Below are 22,728 nucleotides of genomic sequence, written 5' to 3' on the forward strand. Positions count from 1 at the left end.
AACTCTTCTATAGAGGTTAAGTGACTTGCCCAGAGTCCTACAACTAGTAATGGGTCTGAGGCAGGATTTGAACCCAGGTCTTCTTGCCTCCAAGGATATCTTTCCACTCTACCACCTAGTATCCTATAATAGCATATAGTGTATAGACAGATACAAAAGAATTATTTTCGTTACATAAAAGTTTTTTTTAATTTATTTGTTTTGGCCAAAATTAAAGCCTGGTATCCCAATTCTATCAATTGTGCTTTTGTCCTTTAGGCGATATTGCTTCCTAGCTTAGCTCTGTGCTCCCTAAGTGAGACCGCTCCACATAATGAGATGTGTTGCTTTGGGCTCATGACAAGGGTGATACTTTCTCCTCCAGAACAGGAACTTGCTGGTGCTTCTTAGGCTGTGTGCTGTCGTCAGAGGAAACCAGTGGTTCTGAGAATCACCAAGTCTGCAGTGTCAACTAAACATTCAAAGGAACCCTCCACCGTCTCCAGCTGCACATCTTGAAAGGAGAGCTTTAGGGGTTTACACAGGTTCTGGGGCTCCCAGCCCAGAAGGACCAAGCTTAAAAGGTCTTCCCAGACTCGGATCCACAAGAAACCATCTGGACTGACCCTCACAGGCCAAGCCACAGGGACTGCCGCAAGCTTTCCCAATGTGGGGCCAACCCTACACGTGCCCCGGCGGGAGTAGAGAAATCTGAAGACCCAGTGTAGGGACCCTGAAGGTCCACCCAGCCCCGTAAGAGAAACAGGTCCATCGATACCCTGTAGCACCTTAAGGTCTTCTCCATACTCAATGACAATGAAATCCTGGTAAGTGCACTTGGTTTGGATTATCGAATTAAAATAAGTGGGGGTTGAAAAGTATTGATTCCCTAGAATGGTCACATTTGATTTAGGTGAGGGTATCTAGTTTCCTTTGGGGGACTTGGGATGTGGTAATCAAGGGAAAGCAGAGCAGAAGGAGGGAGTCACACTGTCCAGACTTCAACAGATGGATAGACCCTAAGCCACTGCCATTGGAGACACCAGACTGGTGTGTGATGGAGGTTCCTGAATCCACAGTCTCGTGTTTCTCAAGGATTGTGGGCTAGTATAGCAGTTCCTGTGATGCTCATTAATTGCCTTTTGTCACAACAAACATTTGTTGGGCGCCTATAGTGTGTGCCTACTGAAGGAAGTACAAAGTTTCAGGAAGGTTTGGTCCCTGCCCTCATGGAAGGTATAGTCTAGTAGGAACTAAAATAAACCATAATAATATACAAAATTACACAAGTGCACCTGAGATTTGCAAGATAATGAGATCTATGGGAGAAGTCATCAATAGAGGATCACCGAGAGTTTCCTGAAGGAGGTGTTGTTTAAATTTGACTTCAAAGGATGGGTTGAAATTTGTGGAAGAAGTAGATGTTGCATCCCAGGCACGGGGTACAGCGTGAGCAAAGGTTCAGATGGCCTGGTTAGGAATTAGTTGTCCATTTTGGCTGGAACAAAGTAATATGACCAGAAAGGAAGCATAACCTCTGATTGTGGGGGGGTCTTTGAATGCCGGTTAGAGAAATGTGAAACTTGCTGATAAAATTCATTTTAAGGCCATAGAGGCACTGAAGATTTTTGAGCCTCGTAAGTAGTGATACAAACAGATCTATGCAGAGAAAGATTATTCTAGCAACATTAGCAAACGTGGGATAAAGAGAGAAGGAGAAAAATTAGTCTAGGTTCTGTTGAATCATTCTGGGGCATCAGTGGAGTTGAAAGGTCTGAATTCAAAACAGGGAATCAACAGGATTTGATAACTAGAATCGATTCCATTCCATCAAGCACTTTTTAAGCATCTACTGTGTGTCAGGCACTGCACCAGATAGTAGGGCTACAAAAGACAAAAACCAACCATCCCTGTTCTTAGAAAGTCTATTTGTGACAGCACACACAAGTAAAAATAAAATATATGCGACAAAAATACTTGTGGGGGGTTTTTGTTTTGTTTTGGAGAGGCAAGTATACCAACGGCCAAGAGGATAAGGCAAGGAGGTCATACTTGAGCTTAAAGGGATCTTGGAATTGCAGGAGCCAGGTTAGGAGGGTGAGCATTCCAGGCATGGGAAACAGCCCATGCAAAGCCCCAGAGACAAAAGGTGCAGGATCCTGGAACATAGATTGGGGGAAGGTTGGGGAGTAAAGTGTAATCACCCTGGAAAGATATGTTGGGGTCAGATTGTGGAAGGCTCTAAATGTTAAATAGGATCCTTATTTTACCCTAGAGGCAATAGGGAGCCACTGAAGGGAATCTTCTTGAGCAAAGGAGTGAACTGGTCAGATTTCTGTTATAAGAATGGCATTTTGGATGGTTTGAGGAAATGTTGAGTCTGGTTTGGAATATGTTGAGCTTGAGATGCCTATGTGATATCCACCAGATATCAGATGTCCATCAGCCAGTCGGCAATGTGGTCTTGAAGTTCAGGAGAGAGATGAGGGCTGAATATGTACATTTGAGAAGCATCCACCTAGAAATTGCAGTTGAATCCATGAGAACTGAAGTCATCAAAAGAAAGAGCAGAGAAGTTAAGAGGACCCAGGAAGACACTATTGGGAGACACACCTTGGAGTTGGGAAATGAATGATAATCCTGCAAAGGAGACTGGGGAGATTTCAAGAGACCAGGAGGAGAACCAGGAGAAAACAATGTCAGGAAAACTCAGGAAAGGTATTCAAAGAGGGGTGTTCAATAGCATCAAGTACTTGAGAGGCCGTATAACAGAATGGTTACCGCTTGATTTGCAGTCAAGAAGGCATGAGTTCTAATCCTGGCTCAGCCACTTAGTAGCTGTGTGACCCTGGACAGGTCCCTTAACTATTCAGCCTCAGCTTCCTCATCTCTAAAATGGGCATAATGATAGCACCTACTTCACAGGATTCTTATGAGGATATACAAAGCACTTCACAAACCTTGAAGTGCTATAAAAATGTTGGCTATTATTATTGCTAAATGTCCCAAAGAGGTCTAGATGGATGAGGCCTGAAGAAACTACCCATGTGATCTTGGAGAAGTCACTTCACCCTTACAGGCCTCAGTTCCTCATCCATAAAATATGGGATTGAAAGCAGTGTGATGCAATGGATAGAGTGCTGGACTGGAAGTCGGGAAAACTTGGGTTCAGATGCCACCACTTAATAACTATGCAACCACAAGTAAATCACAACCTCTCTGAGACTCAGTTTCCTCATCTGTAAAATAGGAGGATCAAACTAGATGGCCTCTAGGCTGTAAGTTTAATGATCGTATGAAAAGGGCACTGGATTTTGCAGTAAAGAGATTATTGGTGGAATGAGGTAATAAAATATTTCTTTTTGCAGATGATATGATGATATACTTGGAAAATTCTAAAGACTCAATTAAAAAGTTAATTGAAATAATTAATTTCAGCAAAGTAGCAGGATATAAAGTAAACCCACATAAATCATCAGCATTCCTATATATTACCAACAGGATCCTGCAGGAAGAGATAGCTAGAGATACCTCATTTAAAATAACTCTAGACAGACAGTGTGAAATATCTGGGAATATACCTACCAAAACAAACCCAGGATCTATAGGAACAAAATCATAAAAAACTTTGTACAGAAATAATATCAGATTTAAACAGATGGAGAAATATTGTTCATGGATAGGCGGGGCCAATATAATAAAAGAGACATTTTTTTTTACCAAAACTAGTCTATATATTCAATACCATCTCAATTAAGTTGCCAAAAAATTATTTTACACAGCTAGAAAAAATAATAGCAAAATTCATTTGGAAGAACAAAAGGTCAAGAATATCAAAGGAACTAATGAAAAAATGTAAAAATATAAAGATTTTAAAAAATGGTTTAGCAGTACTAGATCTTAAACTATATTATAAGGCAGTAATTATCAAAACGATCTGGTACCGGCTAAGAAATAGAAAGGTAGATACAATGGGACAGAGTAGACATACAATCTATAGCAGCAAACAAATATAGTCACCCAGTGTTTGAGAAGTGTAAAGACATAAGTTTTGAGGATAAGAATGCAATATTTGGTTTGTTTGGTTTTTTGTAAGGCAATCAGAATTAAGTGACTTGCCCAAGGTCACACAGCTAGTAAGTATCAAGTGCAAGAGTCCCGATTTGAACTCAGGTCCTCCTGATTCCAGAGCTGGTGCTCCATCTACTGCACCATCTAGCTGTGCCTAAGAATACATTATTTGGTAAAAAAAAAAAAAATTATTGGGAAAGCTAGAAAGCAGTCTGGCAGAAATTGGGCATAGACCAATATCTTATACCATTTACCAAGATAAGATCAAAATGGATACTTGACCTAGATATAAAGGGAGATATTACAAGAAAATTTGAAAAACATGGAACATAATACCTATCAGACTTATGGATAGGTGAACAATTTATGAAAAATGAGATAGTGTTGTGAGATATAAGATGGATAATTTTGATTACATTAAATTAAAAAGGCTTTGTACAAATAAAATGTAGCCAAGATCAGAAGGAAAGCAGAAAACTGGGGCGGGGGGGGATAGATTTTATAAAGTTTTCATATCTCAAATATATAAAGAACTTTGTCAAATCTATAAGAATGCAAGTCATTCCCCAAGTGGTAAATGGCCAAAGGATATTGACAGGCAGTTTTTCAGATAAAGAAATCAAAACAATTTATAATCATAGGGAAAAAATGCTCTAAATCATCATTGATCAGAGAAATGCAAATTAAAACAACTTTGAGATATCACATTACACCTATCACACTGACTAAAATAATAGAAGTGGAAAGTGACAAATGTTAGAGAGGATGTGGAAAAATTGGGACCTTAATTCATTGTTGGTGGATCCGTGAGCTGATCCAACCATTTTGGAGAGAGATTATGCCCAAAGAGTTATTAAACTGCCTATATACCCTTTGACCCAGCAGTACCACTATTAAGTCTTTTTCCCAAAAGGATTAGGGAAAATGGAAAAGAACCTATGTGTTCTAAAATATTTATATCAGTTCTCTTTGTGGTGGCAAAGAACTGGAAATTGCAGGGATGCTTGTCGATTGGGGAATGGCTGAACAAGTTGTAGTATATATGTTCGTGATGAAATCTTACTCTGCTATGAGAAATGATGAGCTCAATGATTTTAGAAAAGCATGGAGAGACCCCATGAAATATTGGACAGTGAAATGAGCAAAACCAAGAGAACACTGTATACAATAACAACATTATTATTTTAGGAACCTTTTGTTCTTCCAAATGAATTTTATTATTTTTTCTAGCTGTGTAAATATTATTATTTAAGCAATCAAGTCATTCTAACTAATATAAATACCCAACTTAACCTCAAAGATCCTATGAAAGAAGATACTGTTTGAATCCAAAAGGGAATATTGCTGTGGTACAGAAAGTGATGAGCTGGTAGACTTAGAAAACGTGGAAAGACGGATTCATGAAAGAAGATGCCATCCACTTTCAGAGAAACAGATGATAGGAGGAAATAAGCATAGTGCAGTCCTATATAGCTGTGTATGAGTGTATATGTATATATATTTGTATGTTTATAGATGTCTGTGTGTGTGTGTGTATCTACCCTTAATTGTAGCCTTATTTAAGGGGCAGCTAGGTGGTGCAGTGAATAGAGCACCGGCCCTGGATTCAGGAGGACCTGAGTTCAAATGTGGCCTCAGACACACAACACTTACTAGCTGTGTGACCCTGGGCAAGTCACTTAACCCCATTGCCTAGCAAAAACAAAACCAAAAAAAAAAAAATGAATAAATTGTAGCCTTATTTAGGATGGGGGGAAGGGAGGGAGAGAAAAAAAATAAAAAGAGAACAAAAGAAAACCAACAAGGAAGCAAAGTTGGGTAGCTTTGAAAACAATATGTAGTATTTATTATGTAAGTTTTCTTGAAATAGAAATTTATTATTTTATATTGAATCATATGGTCTGCTGTGTACATGGCACTGGTTTTTTTTTCTTTTCTCATTTTGTATTTAAGTGTAAAATTTAAAAAAAAATTACAAAAAAAAGAGATTATTGGTGACCTTTGAGTTTCAGTTGAATGGTGAGGATAGAAGTCAATTGTAAGGAGTTGAGAAATGAATGGGAGATAAGACAGCCAAGGCAATAAATATGGGTGGGTTTTTTTTCCTAGGAGTTTGACCGTAAAAGGGAGGGAAGATACTTGACAACAACTTGAGGGGATAATAGGTTAAGTGAAGGTTTTTTAGGGGTGGGTTTCTAATATGGCCTCTAACACTAACTACTTGTGTGACCCTGGGCAAGTCACTTAACCCTGTTTGCCTCAATTTTCTCATCTGTAAAATTAGCTGGAAAAGGAAATGGCAAACCTCTCCAGTATCTTTGCCAAGAAAATCCCAACAGTCAGACATGACTGAAGTAACTCAACAGCATGTCTGTAGGCAGCAGGAAAGGAGCAATAGAAAAATAAGAAGGCCAAGCTGGGATGATCAAAGGGACAGCACCCCAAAGGAGATTGGAGGGGATGGGATCAAGGATACAAGACAAAGAAAAGCGCCTCTCTTCCTCTGAAAGTGGAGCAAAGGAAGAGAGAATGAAGTATGCTGCGGACACTGGAGGTACAGAATTAGAGAAAAGACACTCGTGCTAATCTCCACGTTCTTGTGGAAAGGCGAGGTTTTAAGTAACAGCTGTGGAAAGCCGATGGGATACAGTCAATCGGGGGCAAAATGTGAAGAAGAAATCCAAGATAACCCCACGGCTGCAGCCATGGGAAACCAGGCGAACTGCGGTGCCTTAGACAGAAATAACGAAGTCAAAAGGAAGAAGAGTTTCAAGGGGAGAAGATGATGAGTTCCATTTTGGATTCCTTGAGTTTGACATTGAGGGAACCAGCTTGGTTCTCTGGAAAGCATGCTAAGAGAAGGCTGTGGAGAAGGTCTATGGAGTCAGAGGACCCACGTTCAAATTCCAGCTGCGCTGTGAGCCTGAATGAGTACAGTTATCCCTTCCACATCGTGGAGGTTAGGGGACCAGCACCCCCGAGATCTGGAAAATCCACGTAAGAGATTTTGGCCCTGCCTTCATACCAGAGAAGTCTGAATTTTTTCTTTTTCTTTTACGGAGTGTTTATAGTACCTTATTGTAAAATTTGGATTAAGTATTTGGTCATAGGCTCCATGCTGTCTGCTAGCCTTTGACTGTCGTCTGTAGCTTCTGCAAAGTTCAAATTTAATTTCTAATGCTGACCCGTGATATACTGAAACCAAGATGGGGAGCGTCTCAATATGGAAGGGATAACCATAGTCACTTTATTTCTCCGTGTTCATCTATAAAATGGGAGAGCTGAACAGATGGCTTCCTAGGGCCCTTCTAGCTCAGAATCTATGATCCTAGAACCTGAGATATCCAGGTGGAAATAGGAACACATAAAACATAGTGACCCTCCTTTAAGAGTCCTAACTTTGAAAAGGGGGTTTGATGATGTCCCCTGTCTCTGACAGGACTATAGAGGCAGCTCAGCCTGGCAGAAGAAATGACTACTCACATCTTGTGCCTCCTCCAGAAAGAATGATTTTTTTTCTCCCTCCTAAGATAGCAGGCAGCTAGGTGGTGCAATGGATAGAACATTGGGTCTGGAGTCATGAGTTCAAATTTGACCTCAGATTCTTACTAGCCGTGTGACCCCAGGAAAGTCACTTAACTCTATTTACCTCAGTTTCCTCATTTGCAAAATGACCTAGAGGAGGAAATGGCAAACCACTCCAGTATCTTTGCCAAGAAAACCCCAAAGGGGCCACAAAGAATCAGACATGACTTAAACAACTGAACGACAACCACCATTTAAGGTAGCAAGATGTTTTACTCTCTATGAGCCTGAACTCAACTGTTTTCTGAAATTGTCAACACAAAACAGGATAAAACACAAAACCGTGCAAACAAGGTATCAGCGTGGATAGTGGAAAGCAAAATGTAATAAAATGAGTCCTAAGGATACTCCTTTCGTCCACGTTGTAAAAGGCTGGGGTTTGGGGTTGGGGTTGAGGGCCGGGTGGAGGAGTGAGGAAGAGGGAAGGAGAGAAGGAAAAGGAACAGGCATGTATTAAACCCCTACTATGTGCCAGGCACTCTGCTAAGTCCTTTACAGCTATGATCCCATTTAGAGGGAAGTGATCTCTAAGGTCCTTTCCAGCCCTAAATTTCTGTGACTTTTGAATCTTGCTTCTTTCTTAGCCCAGTCACTGACTTTTCTGTGCCCCAATTTCCTGGAAAGGTCATTTAGGCCTTAATGACCATTGGGCTGGGACATCGAGTACCCTCTGGGCCTTTGATCTGGCCCTGATACAGTTGTGGCTTGTACTTCAAGGTTGCCTCTTCCCCTGTTGATCAACCTTTCTTTCTTCAAAACAAATTGTTATTGATGTTTTTTGTTTTTTTACATCACCATAATTTTCCCCAGTATTTCCCCTCCCCCTCCTAAATTGCCATCCCATATAACAAATATTTTTTTTTAAAGAAGAAGAAGAAAGGAAAAATCAGCATAACTGGTTGATCAACCATTTTAAATGCTACAAATTACCTCCCAAATGTGCTTGGTTTGAGGGGAAGGGAGTAGACAGTCTGCAGGGAGACCAAGGGCCTTAGACAAGGGTGAGGAACTGTGACCTCGAGGCCTCATGTGGCCCTCTAGGTCCTCAAGTACAGCCCTTTGACTGAATCCAAACTTCAAAGAATAAATCCCCTTAATAAAAGGATTTGTTCTGTAAAACTTGGACTCAGGTTCCTTATCCCTGGCCTTAGAGAACATTTAGGCTAAGGGTTGTTAGCCTTTTTTGAGGCATCGACCCCTTTGGCAGTCTGGTGAAGTCTATGGAGTCCTCAGAATAACTCTTTTTTAAAAATCATCACTGATGTAGAGTGTATTGCACAGCCATTGACTTTTCATTAACACCCAGTATGTGCATGCTATGTGATAAAAAGGGCAACGATAAAATAGTGTCCTAAAGAAAGAAAAGATCTGTAAGCACAGTCTTATTTTTTTGTTGTTGCTATCTAGAATAATAATTCTTCCTGACCTCCCAGAAATTAGAAGCTAAATAAGGCTACTTAAGTTTCCTTTTTTAAAAAAATCGTAACTGAAAGGAAGGCTAAATTTCAGTTAGCTGTTAGTGAAAATAAAGATGTAATTTTTTCCACTTCTAAGTTCAAGGTTTCCCCCTGAAATCGACTCTGGTGAAGAACTCTGATCTAGGCTAATGCTTATATTTTACAGAAGAGGAAACTGAGGCCCAAAGAGGGAAATTTCTTTCCCAACATCACACAATGTTATTGACAGAACTGGGTCAAGAACGCAAACCTCCTGAAGCTCAGCTCAAGGTTCTTTCTATACAACCCAGATACAGAAAACCTCCAATCACCTCTGATCGCCATGGAGATCTCCCCATCTTTCCCAACTTAACCAATCCTTCTCAGCCAACCTAAAAAGCTGTCCCTGCACTGACCAGATGACCGAAATCTAAGATGAAATTTAATGGGGTTGAGTGTGAAATCTTGCATTTGGGTTAAAAAATATATATAATATCAATTGCAAAAGTACAGAAAGGGGGATGGGTAGGAAGACATGTGGCCAGATCAGAGTGGTGGGGGAAAAATACTTTGAGGCTGAGGTTTTAGTGGACTGGAAACTATGTGTCAACAGAATAAATTGGAAGCCAAAAAAAAAAAGTTAACTTCATTTTACACCACAGGAGTTCCCCACCTGGGGAACATATATTCTCGACGGGTATGAGAATCTTTTCAAGGGGGCATGGAAAATATTGGATAAATAATTATATTGTTGTTGTTCAGAAGTTTTTCAGTTATATCCAACCTGTGGAGTTTTCTTGGCAAGGATAGTTGAGTGGTTTGCCATTTCCTTCTCCAGCTCATTTTACAGATAAGGAAACTCAGGCAAACAGAGTGAAATGACTTGCCCAGAGTCACATAGTTAGTATCTGTCTGAGGCCAGATTTGAACTCAGGAAAATGAGTCTTCCTGACTCCAGGCCCAGCGCTCTATCTACTGTGCGGCCCAGCTGCCCCAAATAACTATATTATCCTAGTGAAACATTCTAAAAGAAGTAATGTTAGTGAAAAAATATTGTGGGCCCAGGAAAGTTTTCTTTTTGAAAAAATCAATCTATTTTCTTTCTTACAAATAAGTTCTAGAATTTGTTTCTTTAATATGGAATAAAAGATTACTGAAAGTCAAGGGATATAGGGACCAAAAAACCAAACAAACAAACCCAGTTGGGAACCCATGCTATACAGCATTGATTATCTCAATGTGGATAATTCCAAGAGTCCTATATCCAAGCCTAATGTCTTTTCTGAGTCCTAGTTCTGCAAGATGCCTGTTGGATACGGATGTCCCAAAACAGAACTAATTCTCCTCCCATCCCACCCCCAGACCTTCCCCTTTGCCCAACTTCCCTGTTATTGCTGAGAGCTCCACTATCATCCCAATCACCCGGTCTTGAAATCTCAGTGTCAGCCTGGATTCTTCCCTCACCCACATAGCCAATGGTGTCATTTCCACCTGCATCGCCTTTCTCTCATCTGTTCCCTTCTGGACCTTCACACAGACACAATCCTGTGCAGGCCCTCATCGCCTCTAGTCTGGACTACTGCAATAGCCTTCTAATTCCAAGTCTCTTTTTTTTTGTTGTTGTTTTGGTTTTAGGCAATTGGGGTTAAGTGACTTGCCCAGGGTCACACAGCTAGTAAGTGTCAAGTGTTTGGTCTGAGGCTGGATTTGAACTCAGGTCCTCCTGACTTCAGGGCCCGCACTCTATCCACTGTACCACCTAGCTGCCTCTCTAAATCTCTCTTCACTCCAATCCACACTGCTGCCCAAAGAGATTTTCCTCAAAGGAAGGTCTGACCAGGATGTGCCTCTGCTCAGTAAAATCCAGTGGCTCCCTCTTACCTCCAGGGTCAAATACAGCCTTCTGTTTGACATTCAAGGCTCTCTACAACCTGGCCCCACCTGCTTTTCCAGTGTTCTTTCTCTCCTCCACAGACTCCGTTGCCCTGCTCTCTTTGCTATCTTTTTACACACAACATCCCCCTCTCTAGGTTCTCTGCCTTTGTGCTGAATGTCACCCTACCTAGAATGCTCTTCCTGCCCACTCTTACCTCTTGACCTCCTACAAGACTCAGCTCAAACGCCACCACCCATAGGGACCTTTCTGGTCCCCTTATTTGAGCCTTCCCTTATAAATATAAAATGACCTTGCTCGTCTCTGTATGTATCTCAAAGTACATGTCTCCTTCATTCATATAGCAGCTCCAAGAAATCAAGGTCTATTTTTATTTCTACCTTTCTTTATATCCCCAGCACTTAACCCACTGCCTAGCAAACAATAATTATTTATTTTTTTGATTTATTTTTGAATTATCAACAATCTCTTCCATAAGCTTTTGAGTGTTAAATTTTTCTCCTCCTCCCTCCCCAAGATGGCGCACAATCTGATATAGGCTATTCATATACATTCCTATTAAACATATTTTCACATTAGTGATGTTGTGAGTAAGAATTAGAACCAATAGGAGGAACCACCAGAAAGAGGAAACAAAACACAACAGAAGAAAAAAATAGCAAATAGTATGCTTCGATCTGCATTCAAACTCCACAGTTCTTTCTTTGGATGCGGATAGCATTTTCCATCATGAGGCCTTTGGAGATGTCTTAGGTCCTTGTGTTGCTAAGAAGGGTTAAGTTTATCAATATTAGTCATTGCACAACGTGGCTGTTACTGTGTACAATGTTCTCCTGGTTCTGCTCACTTCACTCAGCATCAGGTCATATAAGTCTTTCCAGGTTTTTCTGAAGTCAGTCTGTGCATCATTTCTTATAGCACAATAGTATTCCATTACATTCATATACCATAACTTGTTCAGCCATTCCCCAATTGATGGGCATCCTCTCAATTTCCAATTCTTTTGGAAAAGAGATGCTATAAATATTTTTGTACATGTGGGTCCTTTTCCCATTTGTATGATTCCTCTGGGATATAACCGTAGAAGTGCTATTGCTGGGTCAAAGGGTATGCACATTTTTATAGCCCTTTGGGCATAGTTCCAAATTGCTCTCCAAAATGGTTGGATCATTTCATAACTCCACCAACAATGCATTAGTGTTCCAATTTTCCCACATCTTCTCCAACATTTATCATTTTCCTGTTTTGTCATGTTGGCCAATCTGATGGGTGTGATAATAATTATTTAATAAGCGCTTGTTGGCTAGTTGATATTCAGCAAGCATTTATTCAATAGACATTTAATAAACACTTACTGTGTTCCTGGAGCACTGTGCTTGGGCCGAGGATCAAAGAGGGTTACGAAGTTTACTATGAGAATAAGACACCAGCAAAGATGACTATAATATACCATTTTACAAGATAATTGCATAATAGAAGTACAAAGTGCTTTATGAGGTCCAAAGGGGAAGGAAATTACTAAAAGGGAGGAATGAAGGAAGGCTTCATAGAGAAGGTAGAATTTGAGTTGGTCTTTGAGGATGAGCATGAAATCAACAGGCAAATGGGAAGGGAAAGGAACTCTAGGCATTGCTAACATAGATAGGAGAACACAAGGCATTTCAGGAGATACAGAGGAAGACCTGAGTTCAAATCCAGATTCAGATACTTCCTAGCTGTGTGACTCTGGGCAAGTTACTTAACCCTGTTTGCCTCAGTTTCCTCATATGTGGAATGAGCTGGAGAAGGAAATGACAAACCACCCCAATATCTTTGCCAAGAAAACTCCAGATGGGGTCACAAAACCTCGGACACTACTGAAACAACTGAACAACAACCAAAAAAAGGTCCTGTTTGGAGTGCAAAGTCAAGGTGGGGAATAATGCAATAAGGCTAAAAATAAATCAACAAACACTAAGCACCTGCCTACCAAGTGCCAGGTGCTGGGGGTACAAAGGCACAAATGAAAAAGTCTCTGTCCCGAAGAAGGTTGCTTCTTCTAGGGTAGAGACCAGGGTGAGGAAAGTGGTCTCCCATCCTCCTCTACCCTAGTCAGACCTCATCTAGAGTAACTTCCCTTCCAGGGGCTCATCTCGTTTTAGAAACCAACCAGACTGTGCAATAGAGTGCAACTGAAAGAGTGAAGGGGGACTGAGAGCATGCCATGTCAGAAGAGGAGTGTCAAAAGCTGAGATATGTTTAGTCTGGAGAGACAGGTCTCAGGAACACATGATCCTTATTTCCAAATATCAGAAAAGCTAGCAGGAAGATGAAGCAGAAGCTACCCTTCCTTCTGGTAGTAACTCACCTCTACAGGTCAAATGACTCCCAAGTTTATACAGGTAGCAGTTGACAGGTCTTCTGACTTCAAATTCAGCATTCATTCCACTGTTCCCTAGAGCTCTGGCACAAGAACAGAAAATTAATTTCCTCAGGGACTGGGACTGGAGGGTTGGGTGAGGATTGAGGCAGAAGAGGATTGAACTCAGTCAATTTAGGAGCTGTGATATTCATGGTCCAAGTTTCTCTTCCAGATTCCTTCTCATGGCATGTTTCAGAGCCATCTGCCAAGGTACCATGGGAAGCCTGCCCAGCAGGAGGAGAAGCCTACATGTTCCTGGGCTCTCTGCCAGTGGCCAGGAAGCTGGGCTTTTACAGGAAGGTAAAATGCAGTCTTGCTTGGGCATCTCACACCTGGCTCCTCCTTAGTTAGTGGGGCTTTGGAAGGTACGGATCTCTGGGAAATCTCTGAACCTCATTTTACGTGGTGATTTCCAACAACTGCCTCAGCTTTAGCTGGATTCAGTCAATAAATCTATAAAAGGGGGGCAGCCAGGTGGTGCAGTGGATAGAGCAACTGGCCCTGGAGTCAGGAGGACCTGTGTTCAAATCTGAACTCAGACACTTACTAGCTGTGTAACCCCATTGCCTCCAAAGTAAGTCAATAAATAAATTTATCAATAAGCATCTCGGTCACTTACTAACATCTGTTTGATCTTAGACAAATAATTTAACTTCTCTGGCCTCAGTTTCCTCATCAGTAAAATGAGGGGGTTGGCCTCATTTCCTTCTGAGGCCCCATCCAGCTCTAAATTAATGATCCCGAGTACCAGGTGCAGTGATAGGTACTGGGGATACAAAGACAAATAGAAACAAGCCTTGCCCTCAAGAGACTTACATTCTACCGAATCTTATAGAGCTTTGTGTCATGGGTGGGTAGGTTATTTCAGTGATTTCCTATACTTGGTTGGGTTGGGTTTTGGTTTTTTGTGTTTTTTTTGGTAAATTTTTTTAAAATTTTAAACTTAAATACAAAATGAGAAAAGAAAAAAAACACATTGCCATGTATACAGCAGACCATAAGAGAAGATCCAATATAAAACAATACATTTTTATTTCAAGAAAACCTATTTAATAAATACTACACATTGTTTTCAAGCTGCCCAGCTTTTCTTTGCTTCCTTGTTGGTTTTCTTTTGTTCTCTACTGTTCATTTTTTACCTTACCCCTCCCCTAAAGAAGGCTGCAATTAAGTGTGGGTATATATACATATACTTAGATATCTATAAACATACACATATATACACATATACACTCATACACATATATGTAAGACTGCACTATGCTTATTTATTTCCTCTTATCATTTGTTTCTCTGAAGGTGCATAGCATCTTCCTTCATAGGTCCATATCTTTCCATGTTTTTCTAAATTAACCTGCTCATCATTTCCTCTACCACAGCAATATTCCAACCCAATCACATCCTATCTGAGAGATTATCTATGAAAGTTTTTCCCCAATTTTCTGCGTTCTGTTCTTGGCTACATAGTTTTTATTTATACAAGAAAATTTTAATTTAAAATTATCTTTTTTACACTTCAGTAATGCTCTCGTCTTATAATATAGTTTAAGGTTTGATACTGTTGAATTTACTTCCTTTACATCTTTTTTCCCTGCTTTCTTCAAAGTTCCTGACCTTTTGTTCTTCCAAATGAACTTTGTTATTATTTTTTCTAACTCAGTAAAATAATTTTTTAGTAATTTAATTGGGATGACATTGAATACATTAGTTAGATAAAATTGTCATTTTAAAAATTGTATTGGCTTTTCCTATCCACGAACAATAAATATTACTTCAATTATTTAGATTTGAGTTTATTTGTATAAAAAATGTTTTATGTTTATGTTCATTCATATAATACCTGTGTCTATTTTAGCGGGTATGTGCTCAGGTATCTTACACTGTCTAGATATTTTAAACAAATTAAAACAACACTGAATGATATTGCTGACATAGAGTGTAGTTTCTCTTTTTTCACTTTCGATTAAATGTATTTTAACTTTAACTTTGTCTGAGATCATGATTACTATCTCTGCTTTTTTTACATACTAAATTTACTCCTGCCCTTTATTTTATCTTTGTGTGGATCTCATTTTTATAATGTTTACTGAAAGCAACATATTGTTGAATTCAAATTTTTAATCTGCTCTCCATTTCCATTTTTATGGGTAAATTCATCCCATTCACATTCTAAGATACAATTACTTGTGTGTTTTTCTCTTTTCTATTTTTCTTCATATCCTTCTCATGCCTATTTACCTTATCCCATCTCACTCCTCTGTTTTACTTCTATACTGCTGCCTTGCCCTCCTATTCCTTAACCTGTTCTCCCCTCCCTTATCCTCTTCCCCTCCCATCCCCTTGTCCTGTTGTTTCTTTCTGAATTTAGAAGACGTACATATATATATTTCCCTCTTTAACTGATTCCCAATGAGAATAAGTTTCCAGCACTACCCTTGTTTCTTCTGTATCCGTTTTTCCTTTTATGTCTCATTTATACAATATAATTACACCCTTTTATCTCTCCCTGCAGTTTTATTTTTTTTAGAATTACCCCATCATACTCAGCTCAGCCCAAGCCTTTCTTTCAAACTACCCAAATAATGATGACAATCTTAAAAGTACTGCTAATATGTTCACACATATGAAGTAAACAATTTGACCTTATTGAGTCCCTTATAATTGGTCTTTAATGTTTCCCTTACATTTCTCCTGGATGTTATATATTGAATTTTCCCTTAAGTTCTGGGACTTTTGTCACAAACACTTGGATTTTTAACTCTGAGATTCAACTGGGAGAACGTCCTTCCTGGGTTCAGACAGCCCAAGGCATCATCACTGGTCTGTGGGCTGTAGCTTCTAGAGCAGAGATGTCAAAGTGGCCTGTGGGCCACCTGTAAGCCACAACGCTCCCAAGCGCAACTCGAACCAGGTTAAAATTTTAGTCAACCTGATAAATGTAAAGTCATATCTCAAGGTTGTTTTAATTTGTATTTCTCTAATTAACAATGATTTGGAGCATTTTTTCGTATGGCTGTATATAGCTTTGATTTTTTTTCATCCAAAAACTCCCTGTTCATATCCTTTGACCATTTATCAGTTGGGGAATGACTCGTATTCTTATAGATTTGATAAAGTTCTTTATATATTTGAGATATGAAAACTTTATCTGAGAAACTGTCTATAAAAATTTTTCCCAGTTTTATGATTTCCTTCTCATCTTGCCTACATTGGTTTTATTTATATAAAAATTTTTAATGTGATCAAAATTATCCATTTTACATCTGACAACACTATCTTTTGTTGATTCATAAATTCTCACTTATCTATAAATCTGATAAGTAGCGATTTTAGTATGTTTTTGTAGTAATAAATATATACACACACATACATACACATACACACACACACATATATAAACATATATGGTTTTCTAAGTCAGAAGTGTTAAACACAAGGCTGCACTCCCAAGTTGACTAAACCAGATGAAAATGTAACTGGGAAATATTTAACAAAAATAAAAATACAGTAGAACATAGATCATATGAATATGTGGTTTTCTAAGCCAACATGTGGCCTGCAAGCATCCTTATGTACCAGTAATACAACCTCACTGCCCTTCCTGTTTCTATTTGAGTTTGACACCACTGTTCTGGAGAGCAAACCTTGAAGTTATAGTGAACCTAATTCTATAACACAGGAGCTTCAACCTCCTCCCAAACTCCTGGAGGTTGGAGCTTTGGGGACCTTGTTCCAGAGGAATACAGTGTAAGGCCCTTGAGAACAGAGATGGTTTCATTTTTTGTTTTTGTATCCCTAGGGCCTAGTACAGTACCTGGAGCATAGTAGGACTTAATAAATGCTTCTCAGTTGATTAATTGATTGATTGATTGAAGTGGCCCAGAATAAGGGAAAAAAAGGAGAAATAGTTTTTCCTAAATAATTTGGGTCACCACCCTGTAGATAAGAGAGAGAAGGCTGTCTCACTACACTGGAAATCAGTCTCCTCATGGCAAATATTACCTCATGCATCAATTCTAGGAGGTGAGTGCTATTGTTATCCTTATTTTACAAATGAGAAAACTAAGGCAAAGAGAAATGATTTGCCCAGGGTCACACAGCAAATAAGTCTGAAGTTACAGTTGAATTCAAGACTTTCTGACTCCAGGCCCAGTCCTCCATCTATAAATGACTATTTTATTATTATCATCATCATCATTATTATTATTATTATTAATGTTAGTAAAGCTGACTTTTATATAGCATTTTAGGGATGGGGATAGGAATAGGGACTTGACCTGTAATTTCATCAGAGTATGGAGCTTCCAATAAATCCCCTGTACTAATGCAGATCGGTGGAGAGTAACGTAACCGTAGCAAGCCCAACACAACACCTACATCAAAAAAACAAACACCAAAAAAATCCATCCTGATGTCCAGGGCTGGGCCACCACATGGGCCAGAGAGCTTTCCCCTACCCATAAAATCTCAGAGTTTGAAAGAACCTCTCAGACGAATCTCACCTCATCCGTCAAGGGCTCATGTCTCAGCTTGGTGAAAGCAGTGCTAAGCAGGAGTCATGGCAGCATTTTTGTAGGTCATACAGTGAGTATGAAGTCGCCCAGCCTGGGTGACTTCTGTTAGAATAAGGCATAAAGCCCCAGCCTTCTAGGGGCTGGAGTAAGAGGGAAGGGTGGAATTGGAGCTGGAAGGAGGCTCAGAGGGTAACTGGTCTAACCACTACCTGAAGAAAAATCCCTTCAGAGATGCAGCCTCGTAGAAAGTGTCCTAGGCTTAGAAGGGGAAAACCTGGGTTCAAATCCTCCCCCTGCTAAATACATAAGTCTAGACAAGTCATTTAATGTCTCCTCCCTGACTCTTGATTTTTTCATCTGTAATATGCCTATAGTACCTTCTTCATAGGTTGTTGTGAGGACCAGATGACCTATGTAAAGTGCTTCTCTCCCCCGTTAAGGTGCTATATAGGGAGCCTGGCAGACATGGGTTCAAATCCTGACTCTGCCATTTAATGCTTGTGTTATATTGAGCAACTAAGCTCTCAGGACGGACCTCAATGTCCTCATCTGTGGAATGGGGTTAGAATGAGTTTCCTTTCAACTCCAAATCAGTGGTCTGTGATCATTTCCGCAATACCTGAAGTGTCCTAGTACTACCATTAATGGTCACCAAGTTCTTTTTGAATCCTCAGGGTTCAGCGGTTCCATGTTAAGGATAAAGAAACTGAGATTTATCAAAGGGGAAGGGATTAGTCCAATGTCACACAGTGAATTGATGGCAGGGCTTGGACTAGAAACCAGGTCTCTGTTTTCCTCTTCTAGGGCTCTTAACTGTTCCTGTCCCTCCAGATGAAGGCAAGGCTATGGCTGTGGCTTTGGACAGTTTCCCAGCTGGGGAACGCGGGGAGCTGGTGCTGAGACTTGGGGAGCCGCTGACCATCATCTCTGAGTAAGTCTGTCCATAGGTGCCTGGGCCACGGGGGGCTAAGTTGATGCTATCTCAGCCCAGGCTGCCGAGGCCAACCACAGAGCAAGCCAGGCTTTGGACTGGAGATCTTCAGGGATCCAGGGTGACTGTCCTGCCTAGCAGAGGCAGGTTACACCAGATCAACAAATCAGAGCTGGGAGCATGCTTTGTCTACCCACCCCAGGGCTGTGCTTCCCTCGCTGAGCCCAGAAGGGAGCCAGAGTCTGAGCAGCAGCATCCTCGAACCATCAGCATCCTACCCTGCCGGAAGGGCTTGGGCATCAGGACAAGGGAGGCCCCAACCAAATTGAGAGGCAGGCGGACTTGGGTTTCAGCACCCCTTCTACCCTCTGCTTCCTTATCCTTTCTCCTCAAGGCTAATTCTCCGGGGAGGGGGGGAAGGGGGATGCACCCTGCTTCCCAGTGACCCAAGTGCTTCAGCTCTTCAGATAGTGTGGGTGCTAAGGAGTAAGGACTGTGTTTTGGAGGGAGGAGGGGGCCTCTTTTCCTCTCCCATAAGTAACATGTTCGTTAGCAATGAGGGCCTTCTAGAAAGGATGCCTTGCTTTTCTGGTCTATCCTGTCAAGGACTCTGATGATGCCAGTCTAGCCACCCAAAGGGCCATGAAGGGAGAAGTGGCACCTCACAGTCAGGCTGCCACCTACTCCTTCCTGCTTCTAAGGTTGTCCATGTCAGAGAATCATGGAATCTGGGTAAGAAGAGGACCTGAGAGTTGTCACCCATTCTAGCCCATACCTGAGCAGGAACCCCTGCTACAACCTCCCTAACAACAAGGGGTCAATCCAATCTCTGTTGAAATATATCCAGCGATGGAGAACTCACTCATTAGCCCCTGAGGCTTTTGTTTTTTCAGGAGGTGTGGGCCCCAGGAATGTGAAGGTTTGCAGGGTTTGGCAATCTCAATTTAACAACAAGGAGCAGCAGAATGAAGTAGTTGAGGGGGCACAGGCTCTACAGTCAGAAAGCCCTGGGTTCAAATCCCACTTCAGATACTTACTACCTGTATGACTTTGGGCAAGTCACTTATCATTTATTAAGTTCCTGCTATGTTCCAGGCATTATCCTAAGCCCTGGGCATTGTACTATGGGCCCATCCTACTACTGATCATCTACTCTGTTTCCAACCTGGGTTAGTTCACCTCTCTTTTGGCAACCTGAAGCCCCTTAGGCTCTTGGGAGGGATCCCCCTACTGGTACGATATTTAGTTGGCTTAGTGTACTATAGCTCAGAACTCTGAAGATGAAGCAATTCACCAACTCTCAGCCTCCCCAATAGCCTGGATTCTAATGTGTGCCGCCATGCCCACCCCATGACCTTCTAGTAATGAGGCCTCTCCTACTGCTCCATGGATCATGCTTACTCTCCATTCCTGTTCTAAGAAAAGCTTTATGGAAGGAGAGGGGAAAAGCCCCTATGAGCATCATGAGAAGGACCTATCTTAATCAAAAAGCATTTATTAAGTGCCTACCGTATGCCAGGTATTGGGTAAGGCACAATAGGATATAAAGACAAAAAAGAAAGAAAGAAACGTGTTCCTGCCTTCAAGGAGCTTACATTCTAATCGAAGGAGACAAGAAGTTCGTATGCAAGTGTAGACAGAATAAATCCAATATGGTTAGGTCTCCTGAACTTGGAGGAAAGAAGATGTAGTTTCAGAGGGCTATCAACCTCCTTTAGCAACTCCTGGGTCTGCAATTGCCCCTAGTCTGGAGAAGGGAGTTTAATGGACTTCTTTGGGTTGCAGCAATGGAGAATGGTGGAGAGTTATGTCAGAAGCCACCAAGAAGGAGTTCAGTATTCCCAGCAGCCACGTAGCCAAAATCTCTCATGGGTAAGTTTCCCTCCATCTCTGAGGAAATCCACTGTCCCATAGGTTATGCACACTTTCCTGGGAGGAGAAGGTATGGGATCTAGCCCTAATTGCGCTCTACCATCAAAGCACCCTGGGACCCTGGACAAGGCCCTTCTGCTCTCTGGGCTGCCATCTCCTGTGGACTAGGTGGTCTTTAAAGTATTTCTAGCTTTGAATTTCTGTGTTCTAATGTCCCTTCCAGGTGTGACAATTCTACAGTTCTTTGGGGAGGTCTCGAAGGTCAACAGTGATAATAGAGGTTTAAAGTTTAAAAAGCTGTTTCTTCAAAACAATGCTATAAAGCAGGTATTACAAATATTATCATGCCCATTTGACAAATGAGAAAGGAAAGAGATTCAGCTGTGATTTAAGACCACAAACAGAAAACCCAATCCTTCTCCCTCTCTACTTGTGTCTTGCATCTTATTCCCTTCCATCTCCTCTAGGAATTTGTCATTTTCTCATTCTCTACTTTTCTAATGGCTTACAAACACAGCTAAGTTACATACTCAGCCTTAAACACCTTCACTTGAACCTGCCATCCTCTCTAGTTACGTCCCTAGACCTTAGAAATAGTCACCTACAAGCTCTCACTTCCCTTCCTCATCATTCACTCAACCTTTTGATCTAGTCTCCTGAAACTGCTCTCTCAAAAATCACCAGTGAGCTTTTTATCGATAAATTTGAAGACTTAACTTCCTTGATGTCTCCACAGCATTTGACACTGTTGACCATCCCCTCCTCCTGAATATTCTTTCGTTTCTTGGTCATTGTGACCCTGCTCGCTCCTGTTTTTCCTCTTCTATGTGACTTTCTCAGCCTCCTTTGCTGGGTCTTTACCCGTCTTCTGCGCCAGTGACTGGCATCTCTTTTTCCCTGGGCCTTATCTTTTTTTCCTTTGCAACCCCTTGGAGTCCCCATAAGTCCCCATAGATTCTCCTGTTACCTTTATGAAGATGACTTGCACATCTATGTAGCCAGCCTTCTTTTTCCTGACCTCCAGTTCTACGTCTCTGCTTGATGAATATTTCCACCTGGATGCCCTGTAGGAATGAGGATAAGGACTGAAACTATGATTGCATTGACATGGCCTCATAAATGAAGAAACTATTTCTACCAATGCAACTCAGTCTTAGAGAGCTGCCTAGAGCACTGAGAGATTAAGTGATCTGCGCAGGGTCACACAGCCAACATGTATCAGAGGTGAGACTTGAACTCAGGTCTTCCTGGTTCCAAGGGTCATTAGGGGCATCTCAAACTCAACTTGTCCAAAATGGAATACATTATCTTTAGCCTCTAAACCTAAATGCGACTGTGAGATATAGTAGAAAGATTGCTAGACTTGGGGTCACGAGAGATGTGGGTTCTAAATCTCATCATTGACGTGACTAGCTGTGTGACACCGGGCGGGCTGCTTAACTTCTCTGAATCTGTTTCCTTATCTGTCAAATGAGGATAATAATATGTGTAGTAACTACTTCACAGGGTGGTTGTAAGGATCAAATAACATACTATTTATAAAGCACACTGAAAACCTGAAAGGGCAATGTAAATGCCTGTTATTCATAACATTAATAATGATTATTATCATTACTTATGAACAACACACCCCTTCTCCACCCTTCTTTATTTCTGTGGTGGGTGTTAGTCACCCAGTTTCCTACTTCTGAATCACCGCTGACCTTTGACTTTCCACACCCAGAGATGTTAAGTAATTTACCCAAGATTGCATGGGTAATAAGTAGTAGAATAAAGATTTGAACCCAGGTTTTTTTACCTCAAATTCAGCGCTCTTTATACTGTGCCACACTTTCCTCTTTAACATTTTGTAAATACATGACTGTACCAAACTGGTGTGGTCCTTTTCCTTTCTTTCTCTTTGTCAAGGTGATTGAGTATTTGCTGACTGAGGCTATTTCTAGGGTCTTTTGGTATCCTTAAGGTATCAACGATACCTTTACAATGATAAGGAAACAGCAATAATCTGTCAATGTTTGTCCTTTGATTCATTTCCTATTTTTTTT

At 40.8% G+C, this 22,728-nt stretch overlaps 1 protein-coding gene across 3 annotated transcripts in view; it reads left to right on the forward strand.

Annotated features, from left to right (window-relative positions):
• The first annotated feature begins 429 nt into the window (after window positions 1-429).
• The window catches only part of SLA2 (Src like adaptor 2), a 39,601-nt gene continuing 17,302 nt past the window's right edge, over window positions 430-22,728 (forward strand). Inside the window, exons 1-4 of one of the 3 annotated variants that reach the window (XM_020998746.2) lie at window positions 430-806; window positions 13,539-13,666; window positions 18,685-18,811; window positions 20,597-20,683. In XM_020998746.2, coding sequence (XP_020854405.1) covers window positions 13,549-13,666; window positions 18,685-18,811; window positions 20,597-20,683 — 332 coding nt within the window. In that variant the 5' untranslated portion in view covers window positions 430-806; window positions 13,539-13,548. The remainder of the gene's footprint in view (window positions 807-13,538; window positions 13,667-18,684; window positions 18,812-20,596; window positions 20,684-22,728) is intronic. The other 2 variants (XM_020998745.2, XM_020998747.2) reach the window with 2 other exon arrangements.

This window comes from Phascolarctos cinereus, unplaced genomic scaffold (genome assembly GCF_003287225.1).
Source record: "Phascolarctos cinereus isolate Bilbo 61053 unplaced genomic scaffold, phaCin_HiC Scaffold_2;HRSCAF=192, whole genome shotgun sequence".
NCBI classification, from domain to species: Eukaryota; Metazoa; Chordata; class Mammalia; order Diprotodontia; family Phascolarctidae; genus Phascolarctos; species Phascolarctos cinereus.